At 38.1% G+C, this 26,379-nt stretch overlaps 16 protein-coding genes across 16 annotated transcripts; 7 read left to right on the forward strand and 9 right to left on the reverse strand.

Moving 5' to 3' along the window:
- Positions 1-159: 159 nt before the first annotated feature.
- On the reverse strand, positions 160-1,742 carry WALSEDRAFT_59213 (cysteine proteinase). The gene is made up of 2 exons (XM_006956091.1): positions 1,611-1,742; positions 160-1,560 (listed from the first exon to the last, which is right to left on the reverse strand). Exons 1-2 carry the CDS (start codon positions 1,733-1,735, stop codon positions 168-170), a joined length of 1,518 nt encoding a protein of 505 aa, XP_006956153.1. The 5' UTR covers positions 1,736-1,742; the 3' UTR covers positions 160-167.
- A 188-nt stretch (positions 1,743-1,930) lies between these two features.
- On the forward strand, positions 1,931-3,042 carry WALSEDRAFT_59214 (B-cell receptor-associated 31-like protein). The gene is made up of 10 exons (XM_006956092.1): positions 1,931-1,975; positions 2,027-2,043; positions 2,093-2,113; positions 2,160-2,318; positions 2,369-2,458; positions 2,509-2,540; positions 2,591-2,612; positions 2,672-2,741; positions 2,791-2,857; positions 2,905-3,042. Exons 1-10 carry the CDS (start codon positions 1,970-1,972, stop codon positions 2,997-2,999), a joined length of 579 nt encoding a protein of 192 aa, XP_006956154.1. The 5' UTR covers positions 1,931-1,969; the 3' UTR covers positions 3,000-3,042.
- On the reverse strand, positions 2,964-4,459 carry WALSEDRAFT_31005 (hypothetical protein). The gene is made up of 6 exons (XM_006956093.1): positions 4,352-4,459; positions 3,836-4,304; positions 3,635-3,790; positions 3,457-3,582; positions 3,238-3,410; positions 2,964-3,193 (listed from the first exon to the last, which is right to left on the reverse strand). Exons 1-6 carry the CDS (start codon positions 4,444-4,446, stop codon positions 3,010-3,012), a joined length of 1,203 nt encoding a protein of 400 aa, XP_006956155.1. The 5' UTR covers positions 4,447-4,459; the 3' UTR covers positions 2,964-3,009.
- Positions 4,460-4,492: 33 nt separating this feature from the next.
- On the reverse strand, positions 4,493-5,456 carry WALSEDRAFT_35025 (farnesyl cysteine-carboxyl methyltransferase, mediates the carboxyl methylation step during C-termin; the record flags this gene model as incomplete). Its single annotated transcript, XM_006956094.1, has 5 exons — positions 4,493-4,592; positions 4,640-4,770; positions 4,816-4,945; positions 4,991-5,110; positions 5,156-5,456. The coding sequence occupies 5 exons, from the start codon at positions 5,454-5,456 to the stop codon at positions 4,504-4,506; spliced, it is 771 nt and encodes a 256-aa protein (XP_006956156.1). The 3' UTR covers positions 4,493-4,503.
- WALSEDRAFT_59217 (NADH dehydrogenase, alpha subcomplex, subunit 6) lies at positions 5,408-7,417 on the forward strand. Its single transcript, XM_006956095.1, has 8 exons — positions 5,408-5,685; positions 5,738-5,944; positions 5,991-5,997; positions 6,048-6,084; positions 6,134-7,036; positions 7,105-7,191; positions 7,242-7,247; positions 7,292-7,417. Exons 1-5 carry the CDS (start codon positions 5,581-5,583, stop codon positions 6,153-6,155), a joined length of 378 nt encoding a protein of 125 aa, XP_006956157.1. The 5' UTR covers positions 5,408-5,580; the 3' UTR covers positions 6,156-7,036; positions 7,105-7,191; positions 7,242-7,247; positions 7,292-7,417.
- WALSEDRAFT_59221 (STE3-domain-containing protein) lies at positions 6,177-7,745 on the reverse strand. Its single transcript, XM_006956096.1, has 4 exons — positions 7,228-7,745; positions 6,865-7,182; positions 6,401-6,818; positions 6,177-6,355 (listed from the first exon to the last, which is right to left on the reverse strand). The coding sequence occupies exons 1-4, from the start codon at positions 7,427-7,429 to the stop codon at positions 6,193-6,195; spliced, it is 1,101 nt and encodes a 366-aa protein (XP_006956158.1). The 5' UTR covers positions 7,430-7,745; the 3' UTR covers positions 6,177-6,192.
- A 441-nt stretch (positions 7,746-8,186) lies between these two features.
- On the reverse strand, positions 8,187-9,115 carry WALSEDRAFT_14687 (ribonuclease CAF1; the record flags this gene model as incomplete). The annotated part of the gene is made up of 5 exons (XM_006956075.1): positions 8,187-8,306; positions 8,355-8,532; positions 8,577-8,738; positions 8,785-8,975; positions 9,020-9,115. The coding sequence occupies 5 exons, from the start codon at positions 9,113-9,115 to the stop codon at positions 8,187-8,189; spliced, it is 747 nt and encodes a 248-aa protein (XP_006956137.1).
- Positions 9,116-9,133: 18 nt separating this feature from the next.
- On the forward strand, positions 9,134-10,134 carry WALSEDRAFT_59226 (hypothetical protein). Its single transcript, XM_006956097.1, has 4 exons — positions 9,134-9,407; positions 9,452-9,544; positions 9,589-9,819; positions 9,862-10,134. The coding sequence occupies exons 1-4, from the start codon at positions 9,170-9,172 to the stop codon at positions 10,113-10,115; spliced, it is 816 nt and encodes a 271-aa protein (XP_006956159.1). The 5' UTR covers positions 9,134-9,169; the 3' UTR covers positions 10,116-10,134.
- WALSEDRAFT_59228 (Metallo-dependent phosphatase) lies at positions 9,724-12,896 on the reverse strand. Its single transcript, XM_006956098.1, has 13 exons — positions 12,584-12,896; positions 12,470-12,537; positions 12,352-12,425; positions 12,226-12,305; positions 12,102-12,180; positions 12,017-12,055; positions 11,878-11,969; positions 11,771-11,832; positions 11,658-11,725; positions 11,533-11,607; positions 11,433-11,484; positions 10,338-11,390; positions 9,724-10,295 (listed from the first exon to the last, which is right to left on the reverse strand). The coding sequence occupies exons 1-12, from the start codon at positions 12,815-12,817 to the stop codon at positions 11,384-11,386; spliced, it is 930 nt and encodes a 309-aa protein (XP_006956160.1). The 5' UTR covers positions 12,818-12,896; the 3' UTR covers positions 9,724-10,295; positions 10,338-11,383.
- On the reverse strand, positions 10,239-11,157 carry WALSEDRAFT_62153 (hypothetical protein; the record flags this gene model as incomplete). Its single annotated transcript, XM_006956099.1, has 5 exons — positions 10,239-10,295; positions 10,338-10,682; positions 10,727-10,899; positions 10,947-11,054; positions 11,100-11,157. 5 exons carry the CDS (start codon positions 11,155-11,157, stop codon positions 10,239-10,241), a joined length of 741 nt encoding a protein of 246 aa, XP_006956161.1.
- Positions 12,870-14,191, forward strand: WALSEDRAFT_42623 (PEMT-domain-containing protein). Its single transcript, XM_006956100.1, has 5 exons — positions 12,870-13,076; positions 13,125-13,137; positions 13,188-13,293; positions 13,337-13,675; positions 13,720-14,191. Exons 1-5 carry the CDS (start codon positions 12,906-12,908, stop codon positions 13,880-13,882), a joined length of 792 nt encoding a protein of 263 aa, XP_006956162.1. The 5' UTR covers positions 12,870-12,905; the 3' UTR covers positions 13,883-14,191.
- WALSEDRAFT_35040 (rRNA adenine dimethylase) lies at positions 13,730-15,245 on the reverse strand (the record flags this gene model as incomplete). The annotated part of the gene is made up of 8 exons (XM_006956101.1): positions 13,730-14,017; positions 14,064-14,170; positions 14,219-14,336; positions 14,380-14,679; positions 14,724-14,795; positions 14,839-15,000; positions 15,045-15,098; positions 15,145-15,245. 8 exons carry the CDS (start codon positions 15,243-15,245, stop codon positions 13,975-13,977), a joined length of 957 nt encoding a protein of 318 aa, XP_006956163.1. The 3' UTR covers positions 13,730-13,974.
- Positions 15,246-15,512: 267 nt separating this feature from the next.
- On the forward strand, positions 15,513-18,021 carry WALSEDRAFT_62157 (Adaptor protein complex beta subunit; the record flags this gene model as incomplete). The annotated part of the gene is made up of 10 exons (XM_006956102.1): positions 15,513-15,527; positions 15,571-15,636; positions 15,680-15,835; positions 15,881-16,126; positions 16,174-16,513; positions 16,559-16,938; positions 16,987-17,178; positions 17,222-17,401; positions 17,443-17,674; positions 17,726-18,021. The coding sequence occupies 10 exons, from the start codon at positions 15,513-15,515 to the stop codon at positions 18,019-18,021; spliced, it is 2,103 nt and encodes a 700-aa protein (XP_006956164.1).
- A 73-nt stretch (positions 18,022-18,094) lies between these two features.
- WALSEDRAFT_31019 (hypothetical protein) lies at positions 18,095-26,161 on the forward strand (the record flags this gene model as incomplete). Its single annotated transcript, XM_006956103.1, has 16 exons — positions 18,095-18,276; positions 18,350-18,842; positions 18,888-19,524; positions 19,571-22,559; positions 22,610-22,979; positions 23,026-23,305; positions 23,351-23,744; positions 23,797-24,200; positions 24,247-24,534; positions 24,586-24,723; positions 24,769-24,929; positions 24,977-25,099; positions 25,148-25,264; positions 25,310-25,949; positions 25,997-26,072; positions 26,118-26,161. Coding segments are annotated over exons 1-5 (4,519 nt in total), but the record flags the coding sequence as incomplete, so codon positions are not given.
- On the reverse strand, positions 24,465-25,240 carry WALSEDRAFT_27004 (hypothetical protein; the record flags this gene model as incomplete). The annotated part of the gene is made up of 5 exons (XM_006956104.1): positions 24,465-24,534; positions 24,586-24,723; positions 24,769-24,929; positions 24,977-25,099; positions 25,148-25,240. 5 exons carry the CDS (start codon positions 25,238-25,240, stop codon positions 24,465-24,467), a joined length of 585 nt encoding a protein of 194 aa, XP_006956166.1.
- WALSEDRAFT_62160 (ribosomal protein S12) lies at positions 25,555-26,137 on the forward strand (the record flags this gene model as incomplete). Its single annotated transcript, XM_006956105.1, has 3 exons — positions 25,555-25,949; positions 25,997-26,070; positions 26,115-26,137. 3 exons carry the CDS (start codon positions 25,555-25,557, stop codon positions 26,135-26,137), a joined length of 492 nt encoding a protein of 163 aa, XP_006956167.1.
- Positions 26,162-26,379: the final 218 nt, after the last annotated feature.

Raw genomic sequence — 26,379 nt, forward strand, 5'->3', positions numbered from 1 at the left:
TAACAACATCATAAGCTACATCTAAACTGATTTATAAGAGCAAAGAAGGTGTTTACTATTGATACAATTCTTGTAAGCCATGTTACCGACTCAAGTCATCCAAAAAATATGACATCATCAGGGACTTTGACTTTTTGGTAGAAGTAAAATAAAAATATACCATTCATCTACATTTTAGCTTTGTATAATAACAAGTAAGCCACACTATCTTCACCTCCACCTTCTAATTGCGCAATTTTCTCCTTTGATATCTTGCTAACCTTGTTATCATCGAATTTATACCAATCATCTTGGTGTTCTTCACCTTTGTGTACATCTCCCCTAACCCAACCGATGTAGTGACCACCATCTGCGTTGACACCTTTGTGTGTAACTATGCCAACCAAATCGTACAATCCACTCTTTGAAGAACCAATGTCATTCTTCAAGTCCTCATCAACTAACTCATCCAGTTCCTTCTTCTCCTTCGCTTGATATACTTCTTCACTGAGTAATTCTGCATCACCAATCTTGTTTTGTTCATCTTTTATCTCATCGATTAACATCTCATCATTGTTCTTTGAATTGTTAGCCTTCTCCTCCAAGTCGTTTCTCGTCTTGATGCGCTTCCTCAATCTTCTTCTTTCTTCTCTATCCTTGTTGATCGAATAAAGTTTCTTATTGACTGGATTGATCTTGGCTTTCAAATCGTCACTAACTAATTCGCTCGCATCGTACTCCATTGGGAATTTTACTTTACGGAGAATCTTGGCTTTTTTACCTAAGTCAGCTCTCCAGTAGAATCTCACCAGATGAACGGTAAGATAGCTTGGTAGACGATTTATTCTGGACTTCTGAACATATTGAGCGTTCCTGTTAAGAGTTCCAGAATATTTCTCAATTTGTTCATCTAAGCCTTCACTCAAGCCTTGTTGGAGGTAATTGGTATTTGAAGAGATATTACAGCCCAGTTTGGTGAATTCCTCGATCGAATAAGTAGGTTCTTCCTCTGGCGCTTCAGGTGTCGACATTTCTTTCACATAGCTACCTCTCATGTACTGATCGACAAATGACTTGCCTTCCATACCAGTGGTGCCTGCTAATGAGCTGAGTATCGCACCCCAGGCTTCTTCTGCATCTTGTTGGGCAAACTGTCCGAATCTGTCTCTCTCTGTGAACTGTTGGTAGTTTGATCTTAACGTTGTCAAGAATGAAGTTGGTGTTATTGCGTCAGTTGAGTTGTTAAGTGAGCTAAAAAGCGCTTCTAAGGATCTACTGAGACCATTGTTCTGTGAGTTGTTTAAGTTGTTTTGTAATTCCGGTATAGCTCTCAGAACCTGAATTGAACTGTTCAAATAACAAGTGTTACCAAGGTTTGTCAAACCAACTGGGTTCTTCAAGGCTTGTGACAACTGCTTATCATCGAGATCTTCCATGAATACGACCTTTTCTGTAGGCGCCGAAGGTAATGGACCTGCTGCACCAATAACCATGAACAAATGACCTGGTTTTATTGTTGATCCGAGCTTCTCCATATCAGTATCATCCTTTAAGATACCGCCTTTTATCATAACTTTTTGTCTAAACTGAGTGTTAAATGAGGTATACTTCACTAAGGTTCTTCTACTTACCTCTCTGGTGCCACGCCAGTTATAGCGTAGATATCATTCTTAAAATCTAAACCAGATGCTTGTGTATTTAAATCTAAATCTAATTTCTTCCCTGCGTGCTTAATTGATACTGGTATTTTAGTCATCTCTTCGTAGTAGTTAATAGAAAAATGACGCGTTCATTTAACTGTCAAATTATGTATTTTTCTGTGTAAAAATAATAACATGGATTTATTTATGCTATATTTAAAATGTAAAAACCAAAATATTCTAATCATCTCTAGATTAAAGACTCATTGAAATACTGACGTCAACATTTCGTTTGAACTCCTCTCTTCTACGAACGTCGATTATCTAAAATAAAAAACTAGAGAAGCAAAATGACAGTGAGTACTATTTTATAGCGTTATAATATTTTACTAACACTCACTCTTTAGCTTTATTACAGCTTAGTGTGGGTAATCAACTATCAATTAGAGATAGATAATTAACAGTTTAAACAGTTTCGGTTTACTCTCTGCTGAGTACGCTTAATTCGTCATAATATTTATCAACTCATCACACTCATAGAATCGTCACTTTCTTGGTATTAGTAGCACCAATGCCATTTGCGTTTAAGCAAAAGTTCTTTAAATTTTTAAGCACAAACCCATTAGTTGCTAAATTACAATACTCCTTGAAGATTTCTCTCATATTCACTTCCATTCTCTTCTTTGATGCTGTACAAAGGTGAGTTTAAGTGTAATAATCAGAAATATCATTACTTACATTATCAATAGAATGCTTAGAGTCGTTAAAGAAGGTCAAACAGCCAAAGAGGAACATGCTTTCACAGATGTACGCTCAGAAACTAACTTTGCCGCACGCAAGTACGTCACTTTTATATTCTAAAGATCTAAATTATTCACACACTTTTTAGGTTTTACTCACAACGTAACGTTTATCTCACCGGTATGTCTCACCTTTCTTTTCGTCATCTTTACAAAACTCATTTTCAAAAGGTTTCACCCTCTTTCTCAGCTTGTGGGTATTACTGCTACGTATTTTAAATTATCCAACTAATTCATTCCTTCTTCCATTAGAATTCTTTCACGCGTATTTGGTATTATCATGGACCTTATTCAATCACAAGAAGAATTGGGTTTGATGAAGGTATTCATTATACAATTATATTTAAACAATTTACTTACATTCTTCATAGAAAGATGGCCAATCATCAGCTGCTCAAAACTTCAAGAAGCAAATTGAAGCTAAAGATCGTGAAATTGGTTAGTATTATTAACAAAACCTTTCAACTTGTTTACAAGCTTTCCAGAAATTCTCAAAAAGCAATCTACACAAAACAACAAAGCTATGAACGAACTCGTTGATAACGCTAATTCTTCATCAGGCTCAAAGAAGGAGAAGTAATAATGATACATTATGCAAATAATTCAGGTGCTTGACTGTTTACATCGACTGCCACATTCTCTACTTTAGATCTCCATTCGTTTAGACGTGAAGCCAATGATTTGACTTGATTTTTATCGAGGACTCTTGGTTGTACCCAATTGATGCTAGCTGAGCTTGAGACTTGGTCAATAGTACCACGGATAAGTTTAAGCCTTCTTATTTTAAGTTGAGACAATTCAGTAAAGAGATTACTCACGATAATGCTTTCATAATTAAGTGTTCTACTTCATCAAGTGGAAGCTTAGTTTCAGCACCGATCGTTGAGAAAGACATGTCACGATCTTTTGATGACCTTTTGAACACGCATTCGATCAATGCCATAAGGCATATCTTTTGACGAAGGAAAGCTTGACTGTCGTGTAAGATTGGCTTATATAATGTTACTTTTAGTGTTCTAAAACGCTATTACACCCACTTCATTTGCCAATTTAGAGGCATTAACCTCAAACTTGGTTATATCACCTTCGTTGAAAATGTAAATAATATCTTTCAACCATTCTAATTCGGTTCCATCAAGAGCATGCAAGATTGGATGAGTCAACTGAGTTTAATTAGAAAACTACTATATATTATTTTAAAGTGAGTAAGCTTACCAATTCACCGAAATTGTAAATTGTATCACCTAATAAGGCAGCGATGGCTAAATCGTGACTTCTTTGGATTTGCTCAGCTTTGTCAAGTTGGTCCATACCAGCACATGAGATATACAGTAATGTTGTACGGTAAAATGCTGCATATTCCGCTTTTGACTGATTTTTGATTAGGTCAATTTCTGAAGAGTTCCAAATACTCACTTTAAAGTAATCACCACTAACGCGTAGCCAAGCACCAGTGACACTGGCTTCTACGCCATCAATTGAATCTAAAACCCGCTCACAAACATCCATAGCTTCTTTAGCTTTGTCTAAGTTACCAAGTAAAAGGTCATAATGTGCTATTGAGATTTTTGCTAAAACGTAAGCCTCAGATTCGGTTTTAGTTGGTGGTTGCTCCTCATCGAACGATTTTGTATTGGTTGGCTTCAGTGCAGGTGGTAATGCAGCTCTTGGAACTGGTAGGGTGTCCAATAAAGATTCTAAGAAGTTTAGAGACTCTTGTGGAATCATCTCCTGTGCTACTCTAACGCCAATTTCCACTAAACGTAGTTGATTCAACTTATCCTTGAATGTTGAGATAAAGTTATTCCACAAGTCAACCAAATACTTAGAAATATCATCCTTCTGTATGATTTCTTGTAGTGTTTTAGTAAGCTGGTGGTATAAACTTTGGTGGCTGGTTAGCAATTATCTGATTCCTCGCGTAAGACGCACCGCTTGCTATAATTAATTTCTAATTTAGTCAAATCTTCTGTTAATGAAGCTGGCGCCTCTGCTTTTACTTTATGAATGAATTCTGTTGGACTCATAATGATAGTCGTGGTCAACGACTTGCACGCACACGTCATTGAGTGTGGATGAAATACTTAAATAACATAAGGGAAGAAAGAGTACACATTATTTTTATAAGATTGATAGTCATTTCCGAAGAACTTTACGAGATAAGTTTCTTCATCTGCGAGAATTAGAAGAATGTCTTAAGTGAGGAAGAGAAAAACTTACGTTTAATTCTATCAGTGAAAAACCTATGCAGAATAATAGCAAAAGCTATGAATGATAAAGGATTTGTCAAAATCATCTGTGTTCCCAATGCCCATAGGTAGAAACCTAAATACGAAGGGTGTCGTACGATTCTGTGGAAGTTTAACGAGAAATATTTTATAACAAAATACTCTTACCTGTAAACGCCATTAGTCACTAACTTATGATCTTTTTGTTTAAAGGATGCGACATGGTGTGAAAAGCTTTCACTCGCGTGTACCATAGCAAGCGTACGCAAGACCTGACCTACGACAACCAAGGCGAGACCTTAATTTATGGTAAGGGTAATTAAATGGTTCATACCACACTTACCTGAGATGATTAAGTAATGATTTTGAGAAATTGAAGGGTAGAACAATATCAAAAGGTAATGAGACACTAGACCGAAAGCGTGTGCAGCAGTGTAGCTATATCCATTGTTTAATAAGTAAGCTGTTAGTTTATTAGATTGCATATTCAATTAAGTATATGACTAACAATCGACTGATGTCTTTGTCATATTCCAACCTGCTGTACTGAGGAATTCCCAAAGATGAAACCAACAAAGTATGACTAAATATAGGGAAACTTGGGTTGAATGTAATGCTGTTGGAATTATAGCACTCAAATTTAAGTTGATAACTGATAAACCGGGAAGTAAGCTCAAACCAAAGACAGCACCTAAGGTAAAAGCAATAAGAGATATAGAAAAGGCAGAGTTCGTTAGACTACCATTGAGTCTTGGTGGGCTTTCAATTTGATTTGCGTATAACGCTGTACTGGGTATCTTAGCGGACATCGAGGACGAAGATGAAGAGATATATCGTATGAATAAATAAATATGAACGATTAATTGAATAAACTATACTATTACAGATTTTATCTATTAGTTCTAGCTTCTTATTATCTCTTGATTCCCGACGATGACTACTATCCCTTCAAGATTGGCACACGTAACAAAATCGTCAACTTCATTCGCAGAAGCTCACGCTAGAGCTAGAACTCTTTATCGTGACTTTTATCGTAGCGTGAGTGATAGAATAGATGATGGTTGATTGCTTTATTAAGATATACTTATAGGCACCAAGTATCTGTGCACTTTATTCATTAAATATTCCACCATCACAGATTAGAGCAAAAATTCGTCAGGAGTTTGAAAAGAACAGAAATCTCGACGATTTGAATGTGATAGACTTAGTTTTATTCAAAGGTAGACAGGAATACCAAGAAACAATGAACGCATGGAAGCAAGAAACTCACATTATGCGCTGGTTTGCATTGGAAGAAGTGAGTAATCTTTCTACTCTCATTCGCTATATCTAACTTTACACAGGCACCACGTCAGTTTGATAACTTTATTATTTATTCAAAACTAACATAATACTCACAGCTAGACCACAAACTTTCCTTGAAAAATTCTACGCTGGGTACGTCTTTACTGTCTATCCTAACTCTTCTCTTACACATCCTACTCAGTCGCGATGAAGATCAAGTATAAATTTAATACATGGCTTTTACATTAATAATGTGATTTTCTATGTTGGTTTTCTGCTTTCTAAATATGAGGCTCTCAGAACAGGAAGCTCGTATTCTTCAGATTGACCCCTACTACAGTCTTTCAGCTTATCAAAGTCATCGTAGTCTTGGCTTGGTGAGGAGGAGATAGTTGACACATGACCATTGTTTGGAATAGTTGATCTTAGTATGCTCAATAAAGTATATCAATCGTATCCCTATACTCACCGTTGAAGTCTTGCTCTGAGGAATGGAAAGCAAAAGAGTAAGCAACGGACGTACTCTTTCCGGGATTCTTCAGCAAATCCGAAGAAAAAAAAGAAAATAATAGCTGTTATGATTGGCAATAACCAGCTTGCTATGTTCGCACCTAACTGATGTTCGTTTAGTTCGGAAAGTTTTACCTGGTAAATCTTTGAAAAATAGACATGAACTTGGTCCCAGCTCTTGTAAGGCAATAGCCGTCCACTGTTTGCTTGAAGGTTGACGACTAATTGTACTACTGCAGCAACGATGGTGAGAATAAAAATCGTCATAGCAAGGCCTATCAGTCTGATAAATTTACTTTTCGTCAACCCGTACTTCTTCATTTTAAACAAGTCCATGAAAGTTTCTCGATATTTGTAGAACGCCCTGAAAGTCTTAACTATTGAGTGTTAAACTAGTTCAACATTAAGTGTGAAAGGACACACATGAATAATAAGCCGCTACTATTGCGCATATGAAAGGAAGGAGGGACGTATGAACAAGAGAAAGCCAGGAAGGCCAAATGACTGGCATACAACCTATACCCTCAATAATGTTAAACCGACGATCTTGAATGACCACATGTAAAGCCATGTAGATGATAGGAACTACTACACCGTAAGTCAGATCAAGATATAATTTTTTTCTCATATCCTTTCGTGAGGTGCTGACAACGGACGCTGTAGCTATACCAGATAAGTTGCGTAGAAGACAAGCGGCGGTAGCCGGAATTGCGATGTTTGCGCCAATAACCAATTTCGTCGCTATGTCAGGTGAGGTTATTGATTCCAAGCAAGTAAATCACTTACTGATATCACACCAGACGGGAGTATGTATGTCCACATTGTCATGCCAGATGATAGAGTTGATGAAGTAGATAAAATTGACGCCAATAATCCATACTGTAAGTATAAGAATGTTGGTATTGCCGACTCGATAATGCCACGAGCAAGGGAGAATCGTTATAATGACTGCTATTATAGATATTATTGGGATTGCTACCAGGGACATTTCTGTTTAAATATGATCAAAATCGTATTTATGGCTTTTTCTGGTTCGATTCATTGTCCTTCAAATATTTCGCCTCAAACAATGAGTTTTAGGCAGGAACGCCATTGTGCGGATAATCATGCATAAAAAACTCATTGTTCTTGTGATAATAAAGAAAATGAATTCGTGAACAATGGGAGATAAACTTGATAAAGTTCTGATAAGAAAATTCTCAGAGTATAAATAGAAAGCAGTTTGCTTGTGCTTCTTCAACAATCAAACAACAAGCATGATTTCGGATCTCGAAGTTCCAACTCTCCAATTCGACCCAGTACACATTGATGTTAAAAGAGAGCCTCCAAACGAAACAGAGAAGGACCCAATTGGTAATATACCTAATTGCGTTATCACATAGAATAGTGAGTTTTCTCAAATATGATATTGAAAATTGAAACAATCTTATCTGCAGCTACTTCATACTCCTACTTCGTCTGATTAAATTGACTTTATATATATATGTACGGAAAATGAATGATACTATACAATAAACTATGTGATTTTACCTTTCTCCAAATCCGACATTTGTTCGATTTGGATAAGGTGCTATGGGTTGAGGACCCACGTAAGGAGTTGGGATAGGATTGCTCATTGGTGTGAAAGGTGCCCCTGGGGTTTGTATAGCAGTTGCTCCAGCTCCCATACCTATACCATAAAGATATCCCATACAATGAGGTCTGATGGTGAAATTAGCAAAGTAATAAGTTTCGGAAAGAATGTCTTACAATTGTCTATCTCTTTCAGATGTACCATCGAAGAATTTTGTACGCATAGAGAAGAAGGAAGCTGATGTGACTAAGGAGTCTGAACCTGCTTGATGTTGAGGGCCTATTCGCATCACCTAATGAAAGTCAGAGCGGCTGATATAATGGAACATGCTTATTATTACCTGTAATTCATCTGCAATATCTTGTAAACCACCCTTTAACAACCTATTGATTTTCATAACGTATTTTATGTCAAAAATGCAAGGGAACCAAATGCGAAGTAGATCAAAGAAGTCGTTTTCATTTGAAGGTAAGGGCAATGAAGTGAGAACTTTGAGTAAGTAACCAAAGTCATAGCCACTATATTGAGTTTGTAAACGAGTTACATCGCGCTTGTTACTCACCTGTGAAACGATATCCAGTGAACGTGATCGAACAGAACAAAACCAGAAGTGACCAGTTTCTCTCCAAATTCTTCAATATCAATACCATTAGCTTCTAGCCTTTTAAAATTAATACCAGATTTTGTGAGTAAATCTATTGAATCTGGTGCATACATATCATCGCTATGTAGATATTAGAATGATGAATGATATGATAAAAGAGGCGTACTTTAAACTGAATTTAAAGTTGAATTGCCAAGTAGGATACTCAGGCATATTGCCGTCTGCGTCAGCGATAGTGATACCTAATTGTATTATCTTCAATAAATCCACGTTGCATCGCAGCGTTTGATAGTGATAATCTGATGAATTCTTAAAATTTCCAATTGGTCTAGCTACAACGCCAGGGAATTCAGTATCCTAAAACCGTCAGTTTGGATGTCAAATACGTCGATTGAATTCACCATAGAAACGTAAGGATATCGATCGACTAATTCACGCAAAATATCTAGCTCTGCGTCTAGATTATCTGCCCAGACTTCACGGATCTGAGTTTGCATTTCTTGACTGTTGCTAACCAAGTCGACGAATTCGTCAAAAAATAAGAAATTTGAATGGTTTTACAAGATAAATATAAAGCTAAAGCTTCAAAAGCATGGAAAGCTTCAAGAGGTTTAAGTACCGCTCCAAAACCCACCACACGACGTCTACAGCCACCAGAAGTAGATAATCAAGCGGAATTCCCTGATTTAAAGAAATCTGATAGCTCAGATGGCAGTGGTAGCGAAAATTATAGCTCAGAAATTAGTCAAAGTGAAGATAAGCTTGCAGTTCCATCTGCTAGTAATAACAGTGAGTTTACAGGGGATACATTTAGATAAAGCTTACTTTATTAGCCACAAGGCGTTCAACGAACCCAAAATACTCTAGGCGGAAATTAGTTGATAACTCCAGTAAATACGATGAACCCGCGACCGAGCAAGAGGAAGGTATGAGAGGGAATATGTAGATCCATTAGACTGACTATACGCAGTTTCATCAGAAGAAGAGCCTGATCTCTCGTCCATCACAATGAAACTTAAGGTAGATGACGATTTTGAACAATATATAAAGCGACCTACAGATGCAGACGATGATGATATAGATTATGATTTGGCTAATAGACACAAGAAGAAAGAACCCCAATTACTTCCTATTGATTCAGAGAGTTCAAAAGCATTGGAGGAGATGCGTAACGATAGGATGAAGGCAGAAGCATCATGGAGTGAGTAACAGCAATCTTTTACATCTTTTGACATCCTTAAAGATCTTAAATCTCGTCTGAGAGGTGATTCAGGTAGACAATACATCCAGCGATACGAATCGTCAAGGAGAGACGTGAATCATTTAGAAGACAACGATTTCTTTGAAAGTGTGGGCGAACCAAAAAGTAGCTCACCAACAAAAACAGCGCATCGCGTTAAAAGTGAAACAGTCGCTATCGAACGCGATAATCAGCCCGTGAATATAAGCACCATAGACACAAGGTCTGATCAAAATTTTTTGGATGAATTAATATAAATATAAATATTAATAGATATACATGATATATAACAAGAACAATTAAAGTTCAAAGATATCACAAACAGCAAAGTAGATATAATTCTCAATGATTTGATAATCACTTAAAGCAAAATCATTGGTTTACTTCTTCAAGAGTTCCTTTTCTACTCTCTCTTTGAGATAAGCTTGTTGGTATGGCTAAAAACGTCAGATTAACACTTTCCATCATTAATGACTAACCTCTTTCTCATCATCAGTAAGCTCATTCCATTGTTTAGATGCAGCTTTCATTGCTTCTTGGGAATTACCAAGCTCACGTGAAAGTGATGGAATGACTTCCTTCATGAATCGGATGCGGCTGTTGGCAATGCCCTTTGGCTTGAGAGACTTCTCAGCTTGACGAGCTTGACGTTCATTTTCACGAATTTCTTTCATGTATTCTTTTGGAAATGAAAGAGGCTTCATACCATACAAGCGACGCTCCTCATTGATGAGACTGATATCGGAATGGGTCTTAGACATCCACCAATCTCTCTCCTTTGGCTTATAAAGCTTGTAGTCGTGCTGATAAGCTTGCTCGAAGGGCTACGCTCAATTAGCAGACATCATCTTCGACAACAAATACTCACTTTCTTGTCACTTTCAAAAAGGCTTTCCCATGAAGGCGCAGCAACTTGTTGACCGAACTTGATAGTATCAATCTTGAGTAGTGGCTTGCCTCTTTTCTCTTTCTGGATGAGATGGTGCATAAAACGTAGATAAGGTGACTTGGGCTTTGCAGGTGGCTGGAGTGCTGGGTCACCTAAATATGATGTTAAAAGTATCTAAGCAGGTTTGAAATTTGCTTACGTTCACGCTCTCTCAACTGGGTAGCTGTGGTGAAGAGTGTGCGCTTGAGTAGCTCAGGTGAAGAGCCAAAGAGACTTCCAAAGGGTGCAAGATTTGCCAAAGCTATTACTATAAGTTATAATTGTATGGCGATAAGTTCATCGTTATACTTACCTTTGGTTGAGTTGGATGCACATAATGCCGTGAACTTTGCGAGGGCTTTGATAAACATCGTTGATGGAAGAAACTAGTCAAGAGCGAAAAGAAACTCGGTTTTGTTTTTAAGGACGTAACTTAAAAACTTAAAAACTCCTTGTCTTTGTCTTTATGCATGAGAGTGACGTCATCTTTCAACATTTCAATCGCCCATTGGCCGAAGCCCCATTCACACATTCTAGAATAAACAATTATGTTATTAGAATAAACATGAATAGTTATCGCATAATTTACAACAGAATTTACAAGCTGGGCATATCAGTGAGATACAAGAAGGTCATGCGTACTTACAAGTATTGAGAAGGAGCGACTCTCGCAACAGCACCTCTGTCCTGATCTGCTACTATAGTAGTTGTAAGTAGCCGTATTATTTCTTCATAGAAATACGTACCTGCATCAAAAATTGCAAAATTGTTTTCTGTGACAGGTTCATTCTCTTTCACTTTAAGAACGCTGGCAACGTTTCCTGGTCATTAATTAGTATGACTGCGGACCAATTTCAGCGTTCCAACTAACCGCATCTATAACAGTAATTAGGTGCTGACCAGACAGTCACAAGGTCATTGTCCGGAAACATGAATTTGCTAAGGCGAGTAAGTAAAATATCAGCTACGATGCTTGGTACATACAAGCCCTCTTGAATAAGCTGATGAGCACGGGCGATCATGTCTAAACCATTTATGTGATTAAACTGCATATAGTTGGAATATGATCATAAAATTAAAGCCAATCTTACTTCTTTTGTAACTTTGCTACCAAATAGCCAGCCAGCCCCTCTGGGACTTATGCTCCAATGTTCTACATCGTCAGGATCCGACCACATGAGGTCTAAATGGTCGCATTAGTGAGAAAACCACAACAAATACCTTTCTTACCACAAAACGGTCCATCATGAGGTATCTCTTGAGCTCGTGCTTAAGGTGTATAAGTTTTAAATTGAGTGCTCCAACTGAAGCTCACCAATTACGCGAATTTGATCTAGAGTTCGTACGTCTGGTGACAAACCTCCATGAACACATAAGATTTTACCATCAATGATCTTTGGCCATTTAGCCTGTGACTAATTGAATGGCGTCAGACTTACAGCAGCTAAATTGAGATAGTCGAAGACTTGACAGCATGCTTTCCATACACTTGCATTGCCATACTTTTGTTGACATTCGTCTAGACTCTCGGTCAATACTATAGCTCGACTATGAAGCCAGCTTACCATAAAATCCGTATACCTGAGTGATCTGCCTAGATTCATGATTACCACGCAGTAGAGTTATCCTATCAGGATACCTTATAGCTGTTAGATGAACCATAATAGAATTATGTCAACCAACCTGGCTTTGAGGGCCATAAGGAGGGTAAAACTCTCTAAACTTTGATGACCCCTATCAACAAAGTCACCCTACCCATAATCAGCATCATATTTATTAATAAGTTTGTCTCCTAACCATGAAAATGTAGTTGGTATCCCTGCAATCACCACCGACCCGCAGAAGCTCCAGTAAATCCCAAAACTGACCGTGTATATCTCCGCAAACGGTGACAGGGCTTGATACGGGTTGTATATTTGATTCCTCTACCAGTAATCCTAGTACTACATCGCATAACATCTTGATTTGGGATTCAGCAAGATACTTTCCCGATAAGATAGTGTCGAGCCATTGTTGAGGGTCGACTGTCATTAATAAAAGACTCTAAGGATACTTATGTTTTTATAAAGTATTTCGTCCTCGTGGTTTGCACAAAACTCTCGCTTTACACGTTACGTCGATGGTCGCTAAGCAACATCCGTTTATTAGAGGGCTTTCTGAGCTGGTTCCACACCCTTCACCGTTGTTATCTGTTTCACAGGACAAGCCAGAAGATTGGTTCGATTTCAAGCAACCTTCACTTTGGATCGTAATCGCATCAATTGTATTCAACCCCTTATTCTGGAATATCGTGAGTATAGAGACACTATTAAGCCTTTGGTTCTGATTCTTTTCATAGGTTGCTCGCCAAGGTTTGTACTATCTCGTTAGACATGAGTTTTGAACTTACACGTTGAAAAAGAATATCACAATAAGCTACTCACAAAGCTCGCTGGTGGTAGACCATATCTTGGCTGTTACCTCCTTGCTGTTACCATTTTCTCATTAGGTATCTTGCGTGATCATCTGTACGTGCAGTATTATAGTAGAACTTCTTTCTCATCTTTCTAGGTTTCAGAGTGCTTTAGCTGAACAACCAAACTTGGCTCCACATCCATACTACCCAACTGCGCATGTATACATTGCTCTCGCTTTGTTCCTCTCTGGCCAAATCTTAGTTATAACTTCTATGCTTGCGTTAGGCGTTACTGGAACCTACTTGGGCGACTACTTTGGTATACTTATGAGCCACCGCGTTACAAGTTTCCCATTCAATGTTGTTGAGGATCCAATGTACATTGGCAGTACACTTTGTTTCTTCGGTACTTCCATTTGGTACAGGTCACCTGCTGGTATCGCAATCAGTGTATTCGTCTTCATCGTATACCAAATAGCTCTCAGATATGAAGGGTGAGTGGTGCTTCTTATAATAATTCTATACTCACAAAATCCAGTCCATTCACTGCTATGATTTACTCAGCTAAGGACAAGAAGACAGAAGAAGCTTCACCAAAAGCAGCGCCAGTGAAAGCCCCAGTAGAGCCAGTAGAGTCTTCTCCAAATAACTCACCTGCTTATAGGACTAGAAGTCGCGCTAGAAAGGTCATTGACGAGTAAAATTTTCAAATGTTTTGGTTTTCTCAACAAAATCGAATAGGATTGTAGTGTATGAATAAAATTAAATATCTATCTAATCATTTATAAATTAATTAACCAAAGTGAATGTTCTCATCGTGGAATGCACTAAGTAATCTGAATCCCAAAGTTAGCATGTATAGGAGGAACGGATCGCACTTACTTAAGGAAATCATCAACGTCCATTTTCGCGGCACGGCTTTCTGCAAAGCCAGTTTGTACTAATATCCTTTCGACTCTGCTCTTAATGTTCTCTGAGTCGTCTATCATCTACATACCAGTCAATTGATTAATATCTCTGGTAGTAATCCAACATACTTCATTTTTCTCAGTCAACCAAGCTTTCCTATTGCTTTCTAGCATATCATAAACTCCAGCAGCGGTAAAATTTGATCTGCATGTCTTGTTCCTTCTTGTGAAAAGCACTCTGGTGAGACTATGAAACAGTTAAATAGTTAAAGTGAAAAAATAAGACGTACCCGTCAAATTCTTCAAACTTGACTGGTGGTGGGGGATCTAAGGGGACAATTCGTACAACGCTACTTTCGACTTGTGGCGGTGGTCTGAAGTTGCCCTTGCTGACTTTCATAATATGATCGATTTTTGAATATAACTGGGCGTTGGCACTGAGGCGACACCACATCTCAGTACCAGGTCTTGCGCATAATCGCAAGGCGAATTCACGCTGAAACATCAGTATCGCGACCCTACAGATAGGTCTATGGGAAAGAATACGAAACACGATGTGTGAAGAGATTGAGTATGGGCAATTGGATATTCTGCCTATGTCAGACATGTGTGCTTTTTAGAGTTCTGAACTCACACTACGTCAAAGAAAGGCAAATCTGCCTTGACAAAATCACCGATGACGATTTCTAATCTACGCTGCTCAGGTCTACTATATTTAGCAAGTATTGATGATTTCCATTGATACTCACTTTCCCTGAAATCTTTTGCTGAGTTCGGCAGCCATTCTAGGATCCATTTCTATTACTTGACAAGACTTTGCTTTTTCAAGTATTCTAGCAGTCAAATTTCCAGTACCTGGACCGATTTCGAATACTTTGTCTGTTGCTCGCAAAGAAGCTTTATCAACGATACTTTTGAGAGTTCAGAAGTGCAGTAATAATCTAATGATACCCACGCTTGAGCTACTAGGGGATTCTTGAGAATATGCTGACCGAATCTGTCTGTGTTACTGTCCTAAATGAGTGATTGTAGATGCTGATAACAGAATTGCCTACAAAAGTGGATTGCTGGTACCGCCTGAATTGCTATCTGATTTAGCAGCAGGCTGATGGCTCCTGGAGAACTTCTCTGTAGCTGATTTCAATGCTTTTGGCATATTTTAGATGACGGCCAAAATTAAAGAGGAGAGCTACGATCTTCTTTCTATCACAGCAACGCAGTAAGAAATCAATTTATTCGCCTGAACTGGCGTTGCAATAAAAAAACTACTTAGCTACAAAATGTAGGTGGCCATATCTCCTTTCCCAGCTTTCCTAACCCAGCGGCAGGAATACGATAAGAAGAAACGTCTTCACAGCGAAGAAAGGTGGGTAGAACAGCTATCCCAAGTAAGCAGCTCTGATCTATTATTTAGGAGAGAACTATGAGCTCCGTGCAGGTATGCTATCACGATATCTCCACACTACCTGCAGTTAACGTAGCCAGACTTAAATAGTGAATACCGCGACAAAAGAAAGGATGCTATTAAGCGTGTTATCGCGAATATGGTTAGTTATTTCTTATAGTGCGTGCATCTCTGATATCTCTCAGACTGTTGGAAAAGACGTATCGGGTTTATTTCCAGACGTACTGAAGAACATGCAGACAGAAGATCTGGAGCAGAAGAAGCTCGTTTATCTTTATCTTATGAATTACGCAAAAACACAGCCAGAGCTCGTTATACTTGCCGTGAACACATTTGTCAAGGTTGGTGAGACAATTGGCTGTGATTTATCGCTTAACAACACTTAGGATGCTTCCGATCCTAATCCATTAGTCCGTGCATTATCTATAAGAACTATGGGATGTCTCAGAGCAGAAAAGATTATCGACTATCTCTCAGATCCACTTGCTGCAGGTCTACAAGATGATAACCCATATGTACGCAAAACAGCTGCTCTATGCGTTGCCAAAATGTACGATCTTAAACCATCACTTGCGATTGATCGAGGATTTGTTGAAACGCTTCAAGAACTTGTTGGTGATCCAAATCCGACTGTAAGAAAATTACTGTCGTATTATTCAATCATCTCATTATTCCCCAGGTTGTTGCAAATGCCGTCACTGCCTTGACTGATATTCATAATTCCCCTCATCCAGATTCACCAGGTTTCATAATTGATAGGGACATACTTAACAAGATCCTAGTTGCTCTTAATGAATGCACCGAATGGGGCAGAATATCAATATTGAGCGCGTTGTGTCGCTATACACCAACAGAGGAGAAAGAAACTGAATACATTTGCGAACGTGTTTTACCACAATTTCAACATGCCAATGGTAGTGTTGTTTTGAGTGCTATTAAAGTCGTTATGATTAATTTACAGCGTTTACAAAGGGAAGACTTTATAAGACAGCTCGTTCGTAAGATGGCACCTCCTCTAGGTAAGTACAATGCATTTACTACTTGGTAATTTGACAATTTTTCAGTCACTCTTGTGGCATCAGAGCCTGAGGTACAATGGGTAGCTCTTAGAAACATAAATTTGATATTACAAGCTCGTCCAGACGTTCTTTCTTCAGAATTGCGCGTCTTTTTTTGCAAGTACTCCGATGCACAATACAACAAAGTTGAAAAATTAGACATATTGGTTAAATTAGCTAATGAGAACAATGTCGACACTCTATTAAACGAGCTTAAGGAATATGCTAGTGAAGTTGATGTTGATTTCGTTCGCAGATCGATAAGAGCTATAGGACGGTGCGCAATCAAAATTGAAGATGCTGCAGAGCGTTGTGTACAAGTTCTCGTTGACTTGATCAACACAAAAGTATCATATGTTGTACAAGAAGCAGTCATAGTCATAAAGGTGAGAAACACCATTCTCGAACTTGGATTTTAGCTGACCTTTATCTAGGATATATTCCGTAAATACCCACACTCATATGAAGCAATTATTCCAACACTTTGTGAAAACCTCGAAGAAATTGATGAACCTGAATCCAAAGCGTCATTGATTTGGATCCTAGGTGAAAATGCAGAGAAAATAGTAAATGTCGAGGAGTTATTAGAGACGTATCTGGATAGCTTTATCGAGGACTCTTACCCAGTGAGTGAATATATTAAAGCATGTGATAAGCTCATAATGTTAGGTTCAATTACAAACCTTAAGTGCGATAGTAAAACTGTTTTTAAAGAAGCCAGAGGGACCTTCTCAGTCATTGGTTCAAAGGGTTTTGACGACAGCTACAAGTGACTGTGATAACTCAGATGTACGTGATCGTGCATTTATTTACTGGAGACTACTTTCAACAGATACTGGAGCAGCAAGAGTGAGTGCTAATTAAGTGCTAGAACTGACTAACGATTATAGTCAATTACTATAGCGGATAGGCCACCTATCGTCATTCCAAACTTAACAGTCTCGCGGGCAATCCTAGAAGAACTAGTCCAAGAAATTTCTTCCCTTGCAGCCGCATATCACAAGCCAGCATCTACTTTCGTTGGTAAAGGTCGTCTTGGTATTGAGTCAATAAAGAAGATTAATCCGAATGAAGAAAATGAAAATATTTCGAAACAAAAAGCATTGAACACGGTGGCACAAGGTAAGTGTCTATGAAATTTGTGATTGCGCATTCTTCTAAACTCTCATGTAGGTGTTAAAGCAGAAAATTTATTAGACCTTGATGAAGATGCCTCACCATCCACGACACAAAGTCCACAAGAAAGCTTCAACAGTTTCACAGCCAATACGGCGACAAGTAATATTAACCATGCACCAAGTCCCGCACAGTCTAATCCTGTCGATGACTTATTAGGCTTATTCGGAAATGCCACCGTTTCGAGTCCTAGTCAGTCCGTCGGCGCAAATAACGACATTTTCGATATGACAACAACAAACAACACACAAGGGCAGAATAAGAATAGTGGTTTAGAAGATCTCCTTTTTTAATGTAATTTTTGTTCTCATACACTTCCTCGCATTTGGCCCTATCTCTAATTTCAACCATCAGGAGTGAATTATTAATTCGAGAGATAAAGAAGAAATAACTCTCGTAAATAAATAAAATTAATATACGTTAAATACAAGTACTCGCATAATCGTACTAGCGACTCGTAAAGCTATATAGGAAGCTTCTTACAATGATTGCGGCAGACGTAGTAGTACATAACGTTTTAAATGAGATCTCAGTAGATGGTGACTGGGGTACGTCACTTTCGTTATCAGGCGCCGTCTGCAGGTGCCGGTGTTCGAATCTCTGGTTGCTAACAAATCATAGGCTCCGATATACAAACTCTTGTGAAATACATCAAAGCACAGTTAGATCCTTCGGTAGATATCAACAATGGTCCGTTACTTGAATTCTTCTGGAGAATTCTCACTCAACAATCCTCATTTCAAATTGGCTTAGCAACAGAACAGTTGAAGCTAGCCTTAAAGGAAAAGGCCCCTCCGATATCTTCTAAAGATGGTAATCAAGTTATCATGTTTGAGCTACTCAACTTCGATGATACACAAACATCTCTGGCCTCCCTTCTTGAACGATACGGTAACGATATTCGCGTTCGTACTGATAGTGACATGAATTGGTTTGTGATAACTGGTCTTAATCATAAACCAGCAAAACTTAGCCAAATGGTATTGAGTGTGCTCACTTTTATCTCTAGAAGTAGAGAAAATGGTATCACCTTTATGCAGATCAGCAAGATGACCGGTTATGACAGCAAAACTGTATTTTATTGTGTCAAAATACTTATAGAATTGGATCTTGTGTAAGTTAACAGTCTGATCTAGCCCTCAATTGACAGTATCATTAGCGTAAAAATGCACACTGTCTACAGAGGTAGCACCACAAATGTTGCTATACATCGTAAATTTTTGGCCAGCTCACCACACTACCGAGCACATGCACTCACAGAAGCGGAACCTGCAAAAAATGATTCCGACAATGAAGCAATAGATTTTGAAGAAACAGTACAAGGTCGTGACGCCTCAGGTCTACCAGAATTCTCAGAATTAAGTAAGGAACATCTCACCAACAACAATTTGTTGAAAGGCCGTATCTTAAAACTTATCAATAGCTGTCCGAACAAGATTATTCAACATAAGTATATATTTAACAAAATAGGATTTAAAACAAATAGTAAACCTATTCAAAGACTCGTTGCACGTCTCATAGGCAGAATGGTTGCAGAGGGTTCACTCGAAAAATGTGCTACCAAAGTTGGAGGTAGGGACACACGTGTTAACTGTTTGCGAATTGCAGATGATGATAACGGATCAAAGTCGTCTGAGAAAGTCATTGAGGAAGATATGATTAAATTAGAATCTGATGATGAAGATGATGATGATGACGTTGTTTCAGATAATTTTGGAGCTGGGATTGCTATCACAGTGGAAAAACAAATATTAAACCTTATACATGAATCAGGTATTGAAGGGATGACTATCTCTGTAAGTTGAAAAGGTAAACAGAATGTATTGTTTAACATCTTGCTAGTCAGTTATTAGCGCGCTTCCTACTATCAATAGGAGAACTGTCGAAAACATCCTTTTGCGTCATGAGACAGATCATGATCCAGCTAGCCTCACCGACCTTGCACTAAAATCAACCACAGAAATGAATGGTCGAGAGCGCAGGCAACGATTTTTTACTCGCAAGAATTATATACTTTTAGCAGAAAAAGAAGGGTTAGATATTCCAGTTGAAGACTTGGTTTCCGATCAATCTGGTTCATTGAACGTTATTAATTCTGCCTTGGGGTGTTCGTCTCGTCAAGAGTACCAGGCGTCAGCAACTCGCATGATAGGATCGATCGGTGGGCAGGTGGCTACTCCTAAAAAACTTGGTAGACCTCCGAAAGCGGAATCATCCAAATCAGCAATGCCTACACCAAAGCCTAAAGGTCGTCCTCGTAAGTCTGAAGCAAGCCAAACACCATCAGAGGTACCGAAGAAGAGAGGCCGTCCACGGAAGTCCGAAATCATCGAAGATCAACCTAAAAAGAAAGGTCGTGCTTCAAAAAATACAATAGAAATAAATGATGATGATGATGATGATGAAAAAACTGTAAAGGACGTGACAAAGAAACATTCTGAATTACAGGAAAATGTATCTGAAAGCATACCATTGAATGCTACGCCAGAAGAAACACAGCCCCCATCTGAAGTGTCTTTAACAACATCACAAACTGCACCTCAAAGAGCTTATCACAATCCTGAACTTGATATGGTCGGTGACGATAATAGTCACATGTCAACGCCTAATAAAAGACAACAACTAAATACACAAGAAGTCGCACATAATACTATCAATGTTACAAACGATGTAGATAAGGATTCATACCTTAAAAAACGCAAACTTAGATCAAGGAAAAGTGGGATCGCTCCTATTTTAATTGATGTCGAAGATGTTAGTCAAGATCATATATCAACAAAACGAAAAAGAGTTCAAAGTCCACAAGATAGTGATGAGTCCGATGCATATGAACCAGGTGAAGACCATGATGAAAAGGAAGACGGGACTTCCGAAAATCAAGGTGTCGAAGATGAGAAGGGTAATATACAGGAGCCTCAACCAAAAGTCATAACTGAGGTTGAAAATCAAGTAAACAAATTACAATATGACACATCTCAACAACAGAACGCATCCGAAATTAACGAGCTAGATGTTAAGAGGGATGTAGATACTGCCATTTCAGATAATCAAATGGAATCAACTATGACATCAACATCAAAATTAGCAAATGGAATCCCTAGAAGCAAGACAACGAAGAAAGCTATTCAACAAATGCGAGCATCAAGAACAGATCTTTCACAACATCGTAGAATTCAAGATTTATACAATGCAATAAAGGGTGCTGGTGGTATGGTGGAAGCGGTGCGCGAATTGTTTGATGTGTATCAGAAGTATGTACATGGCCCCAATCACGAAACTGCTGCACAAATCGATAGGCCAGTTGTTAGAAAAACTCTCAATGTGTTGTTTAATGAAGGTAAATTGAAAGAAACAAAGGTATCCAGTAGAACTTATGGAGGCGCTTCAATGCAGAAAAGACTTATTTACGTATCAGATATTGATACACATTCGGAGGCTTTTCGCAAAAAGAAAGAAGAGTTGGGGCAAGATTTAATGAAGAGATACCAACCTAAAGCGTCTTTCAAAGAAGTAGACACCGAAAATATCGGATATATTAATTTTAGGAGGAAATATGCTGCTGACAATTTACCTGAAAATTGCACTGATCCATCGCAAAAAGAAAATATCAGAAACCTGATCTTGTCTGATGTTAAAGCAATGGCTAGGCTTCATGGTTACATGACCGGAAGGTTTGCAAAAGCACATACTTTGTACTCCCTTCTATCGCAAGAAATGCAGCAGAAGGATCAGTTATCTAGTAAAATGAGCGACGATGAGCCTATCGTATGTATGAACTACTTCAAACGTGACATACCATTGAATATGTACATGAAACTAATTCCTTGGACAACATTCGATGAGATGGCGTTTGAATACAAGAATGATCCTTCAAAGAGTAAACTGAGGATTAAAGACCTTCCAGAGCATTTACAAGAACTTGTCAGTCTATCATTTTCAAAGAGACGTCACTTTATTACTGAATGTGTCCGTATCTTATGGCATTTGAACCTTGTCGAGCTCATGGAGGAGATCGAAGTAACTGATGAAATAGTAACTGATGTTAGTAATCTCAAGGGTGTAAGGGAGTTAAAGACACCAAACAGGCTCCTTTATTTTAGATTGAAGAAAGATGGTCTCTTTCTATCTTTTGAAGATAAACCCGTACTTATCGATGGTATGACGCTCAACACAAACGAAGATATAGATAAGTATTTTGAAAGGTTGAAAGTGCTTGCGTTGAGCAGTCAAGATGCTTCAATGACAGCAAATGAGAAATCGAAGAATCCGGATATGACGAACTTCTCACATTTTGCATCGTATATTCAAAAGCATCAAAGTTGGCAAAATGACATGATGTTATCAGCAATGCAAAAACGCCTCCTTGCTAATTATACTGGGAAGAGAAGTGACATACCACGCCCAGGTACGGAGGAGGAATACAAGGAGATTGCCTATACCTGCGGAGCACCTTTACCACTTGTGAAACGTTATATAGAAGAGGAAACTTCCAAACAAGAAAAACTTAAATTGGGAGTAACTCTTCATAGACCTAAGAAGAACAAAAACACAACGAAAAAGCTTAAAAAGTCTTCGAAGTATAGCAGGTCCATTGATGCGAAAGTAAAAAAAGCGCGTTCTCGACACATGAGAAGCGAAGAATCTGAAAAAGATAGCTTTGAGGATGCTGAAGATGCAGCAATAGTGGAGCAAATACGCGAGTTTAGAAAGAAAAACGAGAAGAAAAAGAAAAGTAAACCAACAAAAGAGAACCCCTATAGGCTTGATCCACCTCTTTCTGAACCACCTGGTAAATCACCTGAGGAGCTTATAGAAGAGCATAAGAGACTTTGTAAGTACTTTCATTTACGTACAGATGATATACTTATTAAACTGTTTAAGTCCCTGAAGGTACAAGTGCACGTCAAACGAAGAATTACAGCTATTGGAACCCTGAGACTGATGAATTATTGCGTGATTCAATTGCTATCATAAAAGCTCGTACTAGGAATCACAAGAATCCATCTTTGTCTGCAGCTTTACACGTTTTCCCGAGATTTAAGACAGGTCAGTTGAGAAATCATGAGAAGACGTTACTAGAGAATCGTGAAGAACATGTCTATATAGAGCGTTTGGCAAACGAATATGAGAGTTTATGCAAAGATCTTGTCAAAGAAAAGAAAATGGAGAAGAACAGGTCATTATCTCTTGATAAAATTGATTTCATTGAGCATTTAAAGCTAATCAGAATCTATATTGATAAAAGAGCATTGTAAGTGCTAGAGGTTTAGTTGAATGTTTTAACTAATGATTGGCAGATATATTAATACAACCTCCACAGGAAAAGGCTCGAGCATTTTGGAAGTACCTGATGATGTACAGAGCTTCTTTGATCAATACGATATTGCTGAAGAAACTCATCACGCTCAGCAATATCAAGATTTACAGTCAGTATTATTTGACACGGCTCAAACTGAAATTGCAAGAGAACATGCTTACTCGAGAATGGTACTCTTCGATTCATATGAGAACTGTATTTCAAGACCAGTGAATACAATTGATGAATTAAATATTAGGCTCAGTGAAGTTGCTATTAAAGTGAGTTTTATGCAATTAATCAATATTTTACTAACACATTTGAAGATGTCAACACATGATAGAAGTGAAGGACACATGGAAAGGTCTCAAGAATTTCTTAAGAAGATACCTGATGAAGCCTTTCAAATTTCATTCAAGAGAATTAAAGATGAAAATATCCTTTATTTACCTGCAAATAAAAGTGGTCCAACGGCTTTATATGCTTTCTCTGATATATACAAACATGATAGTCACGGACCTTGGCAAGCAGAGTTTATGCAAGACTTCTTTGATGATATAATGAGTGTTCAAAAAGGTGATGTTAATAATTGGCCAATAGTTGTTCAGGAGTCGCTTCAAGCAGCGCTTTTAAGTTGTATATCCTCAAATCAAATCAAATGCAGCATCAATATTGAAAACTTTAGTGCCAGAATTGATAGTATTGGTAGTCGTGACGTTCGTAAGTAAAATGATAACCTAATATTGCTGTGACTTACGATAATTAATTACAGAGGATGATGACTATGAAAATATTATCACATTCACTCCCAGCAATGCAGCAGGTATTCAGTTACCATCAGTACCGCAATACGTATACACACCGTCTATGGAAACTGATGAGTGTGATGACATTTTATTGGATCAATGTGGTCCGATTGGTTTACTAAAAGGTGAAAAATTGACAGACAAAGAAGTGAAAAAAATGTTGAACACGTCTTCGGCTTTTATTACAGGTTATGATGCAGCTAGGCTTGTAAAGTCAAAGTTCGAAAAGAATTGGTGTCTAGCTATAGGTGACAAATTGGTTCATCCGCGTCAATGGATTGACTTAAAAGGAAACACTGTGATAGAAATATGGAATAACGTGTTATTCGCAATAATCGGTATCCTGATGATCTACCCTGGTATTTCGATGGTAAGTCATATCCCAAAGATGGCTATCAAACTAACTCGCCATGTAGGTACAGCTAAGAAAGCGGTTCGAAAAAGCTTATGATAGGCTTGAAATTAGCGATGCACTTAATGGCTTATTGAGGAATGGGTTTGTTGAAGGAAGATCTCAAAGCATTCATGAAGGCATACAGTTACGTAGCCTTGAAGATGAGAGTACTACATATTTATTCTTGAGAGAAGCATAATTTAATTAGTTGTACAATATCAATACAGTTCGAATATTTATTTAATTGTCTTCAGCGTCAATTTGATGGTAATGTTCCTCTTCAGCATCTCTACTAGCGATTTGCTGTACTCTTGTGACAAATAATTAAGCGATCGAAAGGGAAAATAAGTAGAAGACACACCTCTTAGCTAATCTATGATCTTCTTTCAGATCACGCATTGCAATGCTACTTCTACAACCACTATAGGGGCATAGCTTTGTTGAACCATTTAGATAGGCTTTAATTGATTCAAATGAGTAGGAGTGATTACATTTCGTGCTAAAGTAGATTTAATGGGTTTGCTTATCATTCAAGTTGACTTACGAAGTATATGGATTCTGGAAAAGACCGAGCGTGATAGGGTCATTGAAATTTTGACGCATACTACCTATCTCGATATCAGAGTCATCGTCATCTGAATCATCATCCTCCCTAGGTATCAGTTTCTTAATATTTGGTACAACCTCGTCAGGTTTGGATACAGCCTTTGCTTTGTTAGACAATTTACAAGACGCGTGCGCTTGAGACATACCCAAATAGCATTGTAATAAGATTGAATTTTACTGTTATTTGTATACTTTTGACGCGCAGTTTTATTATCGTATTGCGCCTGACGACTATCAAACTTCTGTTGGAAGACATTCGCTGGTTTGACCTTGATAAGCAATAAGTTGTAGGTAAAGCGCAACTAGAAGCTGCTCACAATCTTTGCGTCATTTTCTATCTCATTTACTATTTCATTAGCAGTCTCTTGCTTCATTTGAAGGCGATTTTCGAGATCTACGAGAGATCTCATATTATTATCTGCTGTAGTTTCTAGCTAGATAATTGTGAGCTGCAAAAATTAAAATAGTAGAACACAAACATGCTCCCAGCCACCATTTGGGTCATACCGTTTACAGTATTGAATCTGAGTGATGAGATCAACGACGTTCTCAGAGGCTGCGTCTATCGGCACTCTCTTCCAAAGAGAATTTAAACTTCTTATGGAATTTCTATCGTTTCTCCCGATATCTGCGTCTTTATCATAATCTACGCTCATCGTTATCACTTTTAAAGCGCTCTTCTCTCTTGAGAGTAAACGACCATCAATAAATTGAATAGAAGGAAATGTCGGTCATGAATTCCTTCTTAAGATCTTTTACTAGGTTAAACCTACGCACCCAATATCAGCAGCCATCCACTGTTTTCACTCGGCGGTCAATCTCATCAACTCCTACCAACTTTGCTACTTTAAACCAAATTATGAGAGGAGCTCGTAAATCATTCACAAAAGTTTCTAAAGCACCTGCATTAGAGAATAATCCACAAAAGAAGGGCGTTTGTACAAAGGTTTATACCACCAAACCAAAGAAACCAAATTCTGCCATTCGTAAAGTTGCTCGTGTAAAGTTATCAAATGGTAGAGTCGTTAGAGCATACATCCCAGGTGAAGGTCACAATCTGCAGGAACACAGTGTTGTTTTATTACGTGGTGGACGTACTCAAGATCTTCCTGGTGTTCGGTAGGTTGATAATATCTTCCAAAGGATAACTACTTATCATTTATTAGTTACAAAATAATAAGAGGTGCTTTAGATTTCAGTGGTGTCGTCGGTCGTTCATCTGCGAGGTCAAAATATGGGTGTAGGTGCTCCTTTCTTTGACTTACTTTATACTAATTTCAGCAGCTAAAAAACCTAAAGATTTGTAATCGCGTTAAATAGTAGATATAATGAATCATTTTTTTATAGATAAGAGCAGATAGTATTGCAAGGTCATCCAAGTTTCTTTGTTTGTAAGTAAACATCAACATCATGTCATTGCAAATGTACGTAAAGAAGTCATTAGAATCATCCAAGCACAGATTAAATATAGCTTGGATCATTTACTCGTGCTACTTCGAAGACCTATTTTTTCGCAAGTACTTGAATAGAGGGATTTCTTTGGGTCCTT

The sequence above is a fragment of the Wallemia mellicola genome, assembly GCF_000263375.1.
Source record: "Wallemia mellicola CBS 633.66 unplaced genomic scaffold WALSEscaffold_2, whole genome shotgun sequence".
NCBI classification, from domain to species: Eukaryota; Fungi; Basidiomycota; class Wallemiomycetes; order Wallemiales; family Wallemiaceae; genus Wallemia; species Wallemia mellicola.

Bases quoted from the DNA above. Each gene is read 5' to 3' on its own strand.
- WALSEDRAFT_59213 (XM_006956091.1), bottom strand. From the start codon at position 1,735: ATGACTAAAATACCAGTATCAATTAAGCACGCAGGGAAGAAATTAGAT. The intron at 1,561-1,610 runs GTAAGTAGAAGA...CACTCAGTTTAG, and splicing joins ACTGGCGTGGCACCAGAGAG to ACAAAAAGTTATGATAAAAG.
- WALSEDRAFT_59214 (XM_006956092.1), top strand. The intron at 2,541-2,590 runs GTATGTCTCACC...CATTTTCAAAAG, and splicing joins ACGTAACGTTTATCTCACCG to GTTTCACCCTCTTTCTCAGC. The intron at 2,613-2,671 runs GTGGGTATTACT...TTCTTCCATTAG, and splicing joins TTCACCCTCTTTCTCAGCTT to AATTCTTTCACGCGTATTTG.
- WALSEDRAFT_31005 (XM_006956093.1), bottom strand. From the start codon at position 4,446: ATGAGTCCAACAGAATTCATTCATAAAGTAAAAGCAGAGGCGCCAGCT. The intron at 3,583-3,634 runs GTAAGCTTACTC...AATTAAACTCAG, and splicing joins TTTACAATTTCGGTGAATTG to TTGACTCATCCAATCTTGCA. The intron at 3,194-3,237 runs GTGAGTAATCTC...TAAAATAAGAAG, and splicing joins TTAATTATGAAAGCATTATC to GCTTAAACTTATCCGTGGTA.
- WALSEDRAFT_59217 (XM_006956095.1), top strand. From the start codon at position 5,581: ATGACTACTATCCCTTCAAGATTGGCACACGTAACAAAATCGTCAACT. The intron at 5,686-5,737 runs GTGAGTGATAGA...ATATACTTATAG, and splicing joins ATCGTGACTTTTATCGTAGC to GCACCAAGTATCTGTGCACT. The intron at 6,085-6,133 runs GTACGTCTTTAC...CATCCTACTCAG, and splicing joins CTTGAAAAATTCTACGCTGG to TCGCGATGAAGATCAAGTAT.
- WALSEDRAFT_59221 (XM_006956096.1), bottom strand. From the start codon at position 7,429: ATGTCCCTGGTAGCAATCCCAATAATATCTATAATAGCAGTCATTATA. The intron at 6,819-6,864 runs GTGTGTCCTTTC...AACACTCAATAG, and splicing joins AGTAGCGGCTTATTATTCAT to TTAAGACTTTCAGGGCGTTC. The intron at 6,356-6,400 runs GTGAGTATAGGG...GAGCATACTAAG, and splicing joins CTCAGAGCAAGACTTCAACG to ATCAACTATTCCAAACAATG.
- WALSEDRAFT_59226 (XM_006956097.1), top strand. From the start codon at position 9,170: ATGGTTTTACAAGATAAATATAAAGCTAAAGCTTCAAAAGCATGGAAA. The intron at 9,408-9,451 runs GTGAGTTTACAG...TTACTTTATTAG, and splicing joins TCCATCTGCTAGTAATAACA to CCACAAGGCGTTCAACGAAC. The intron at 9,545-9,588 runs GTATGAGAGGGA...GACTATACGCAG, and splicing joins CGCGACCGAGCAAGAGGAAG to TTTCATCAGAAGAAGAGCCT.
- WALSEDRAFT_59228 (XM_006956098.1), bottom strand. From the start codon at position 12,817: ATGACAGTCGACCCTCAACAATGGCTCGACACTATCTTATCGGGAAAG. The intron at 12,306-12,351 runs GTAAGCTGGCTT...CCGAGAGTCTAG, and splicing joins TCAGGTATACGGATTTTATG to ACGAATGTCAACAAAAGTAT. The intron at 11,608-11,657 runs GTTAGTTGGAAC...ATTAATGACCAG, and splicing joins TAATTACTGTTATAGATGCG to GAAACGTTGCCAGCGTTCTT.
- WALSEDRAFT_42623 (XM_006956100.1), top strand. From the start codon at position 12,906: ATGGTCGCTAAGCAACATCCGTTTATTAGAGGGCTTTCTGAGCTGGTT. The intron at 13,294-13,336 runs GTACGTGCAGTA...TCATCTTTCTAG, and splicing joins GGTATCTTGCGTGATCATCT to GTTTCAGAGTGCTTTAGCTG. The intron at 13,676-13,719 runs GTGAGTGGTGCT...CACAAAATCCAG, and splicing joins ATAGCTCTCAGATATGAAGG to TCCATTCACTGCTATGATTT.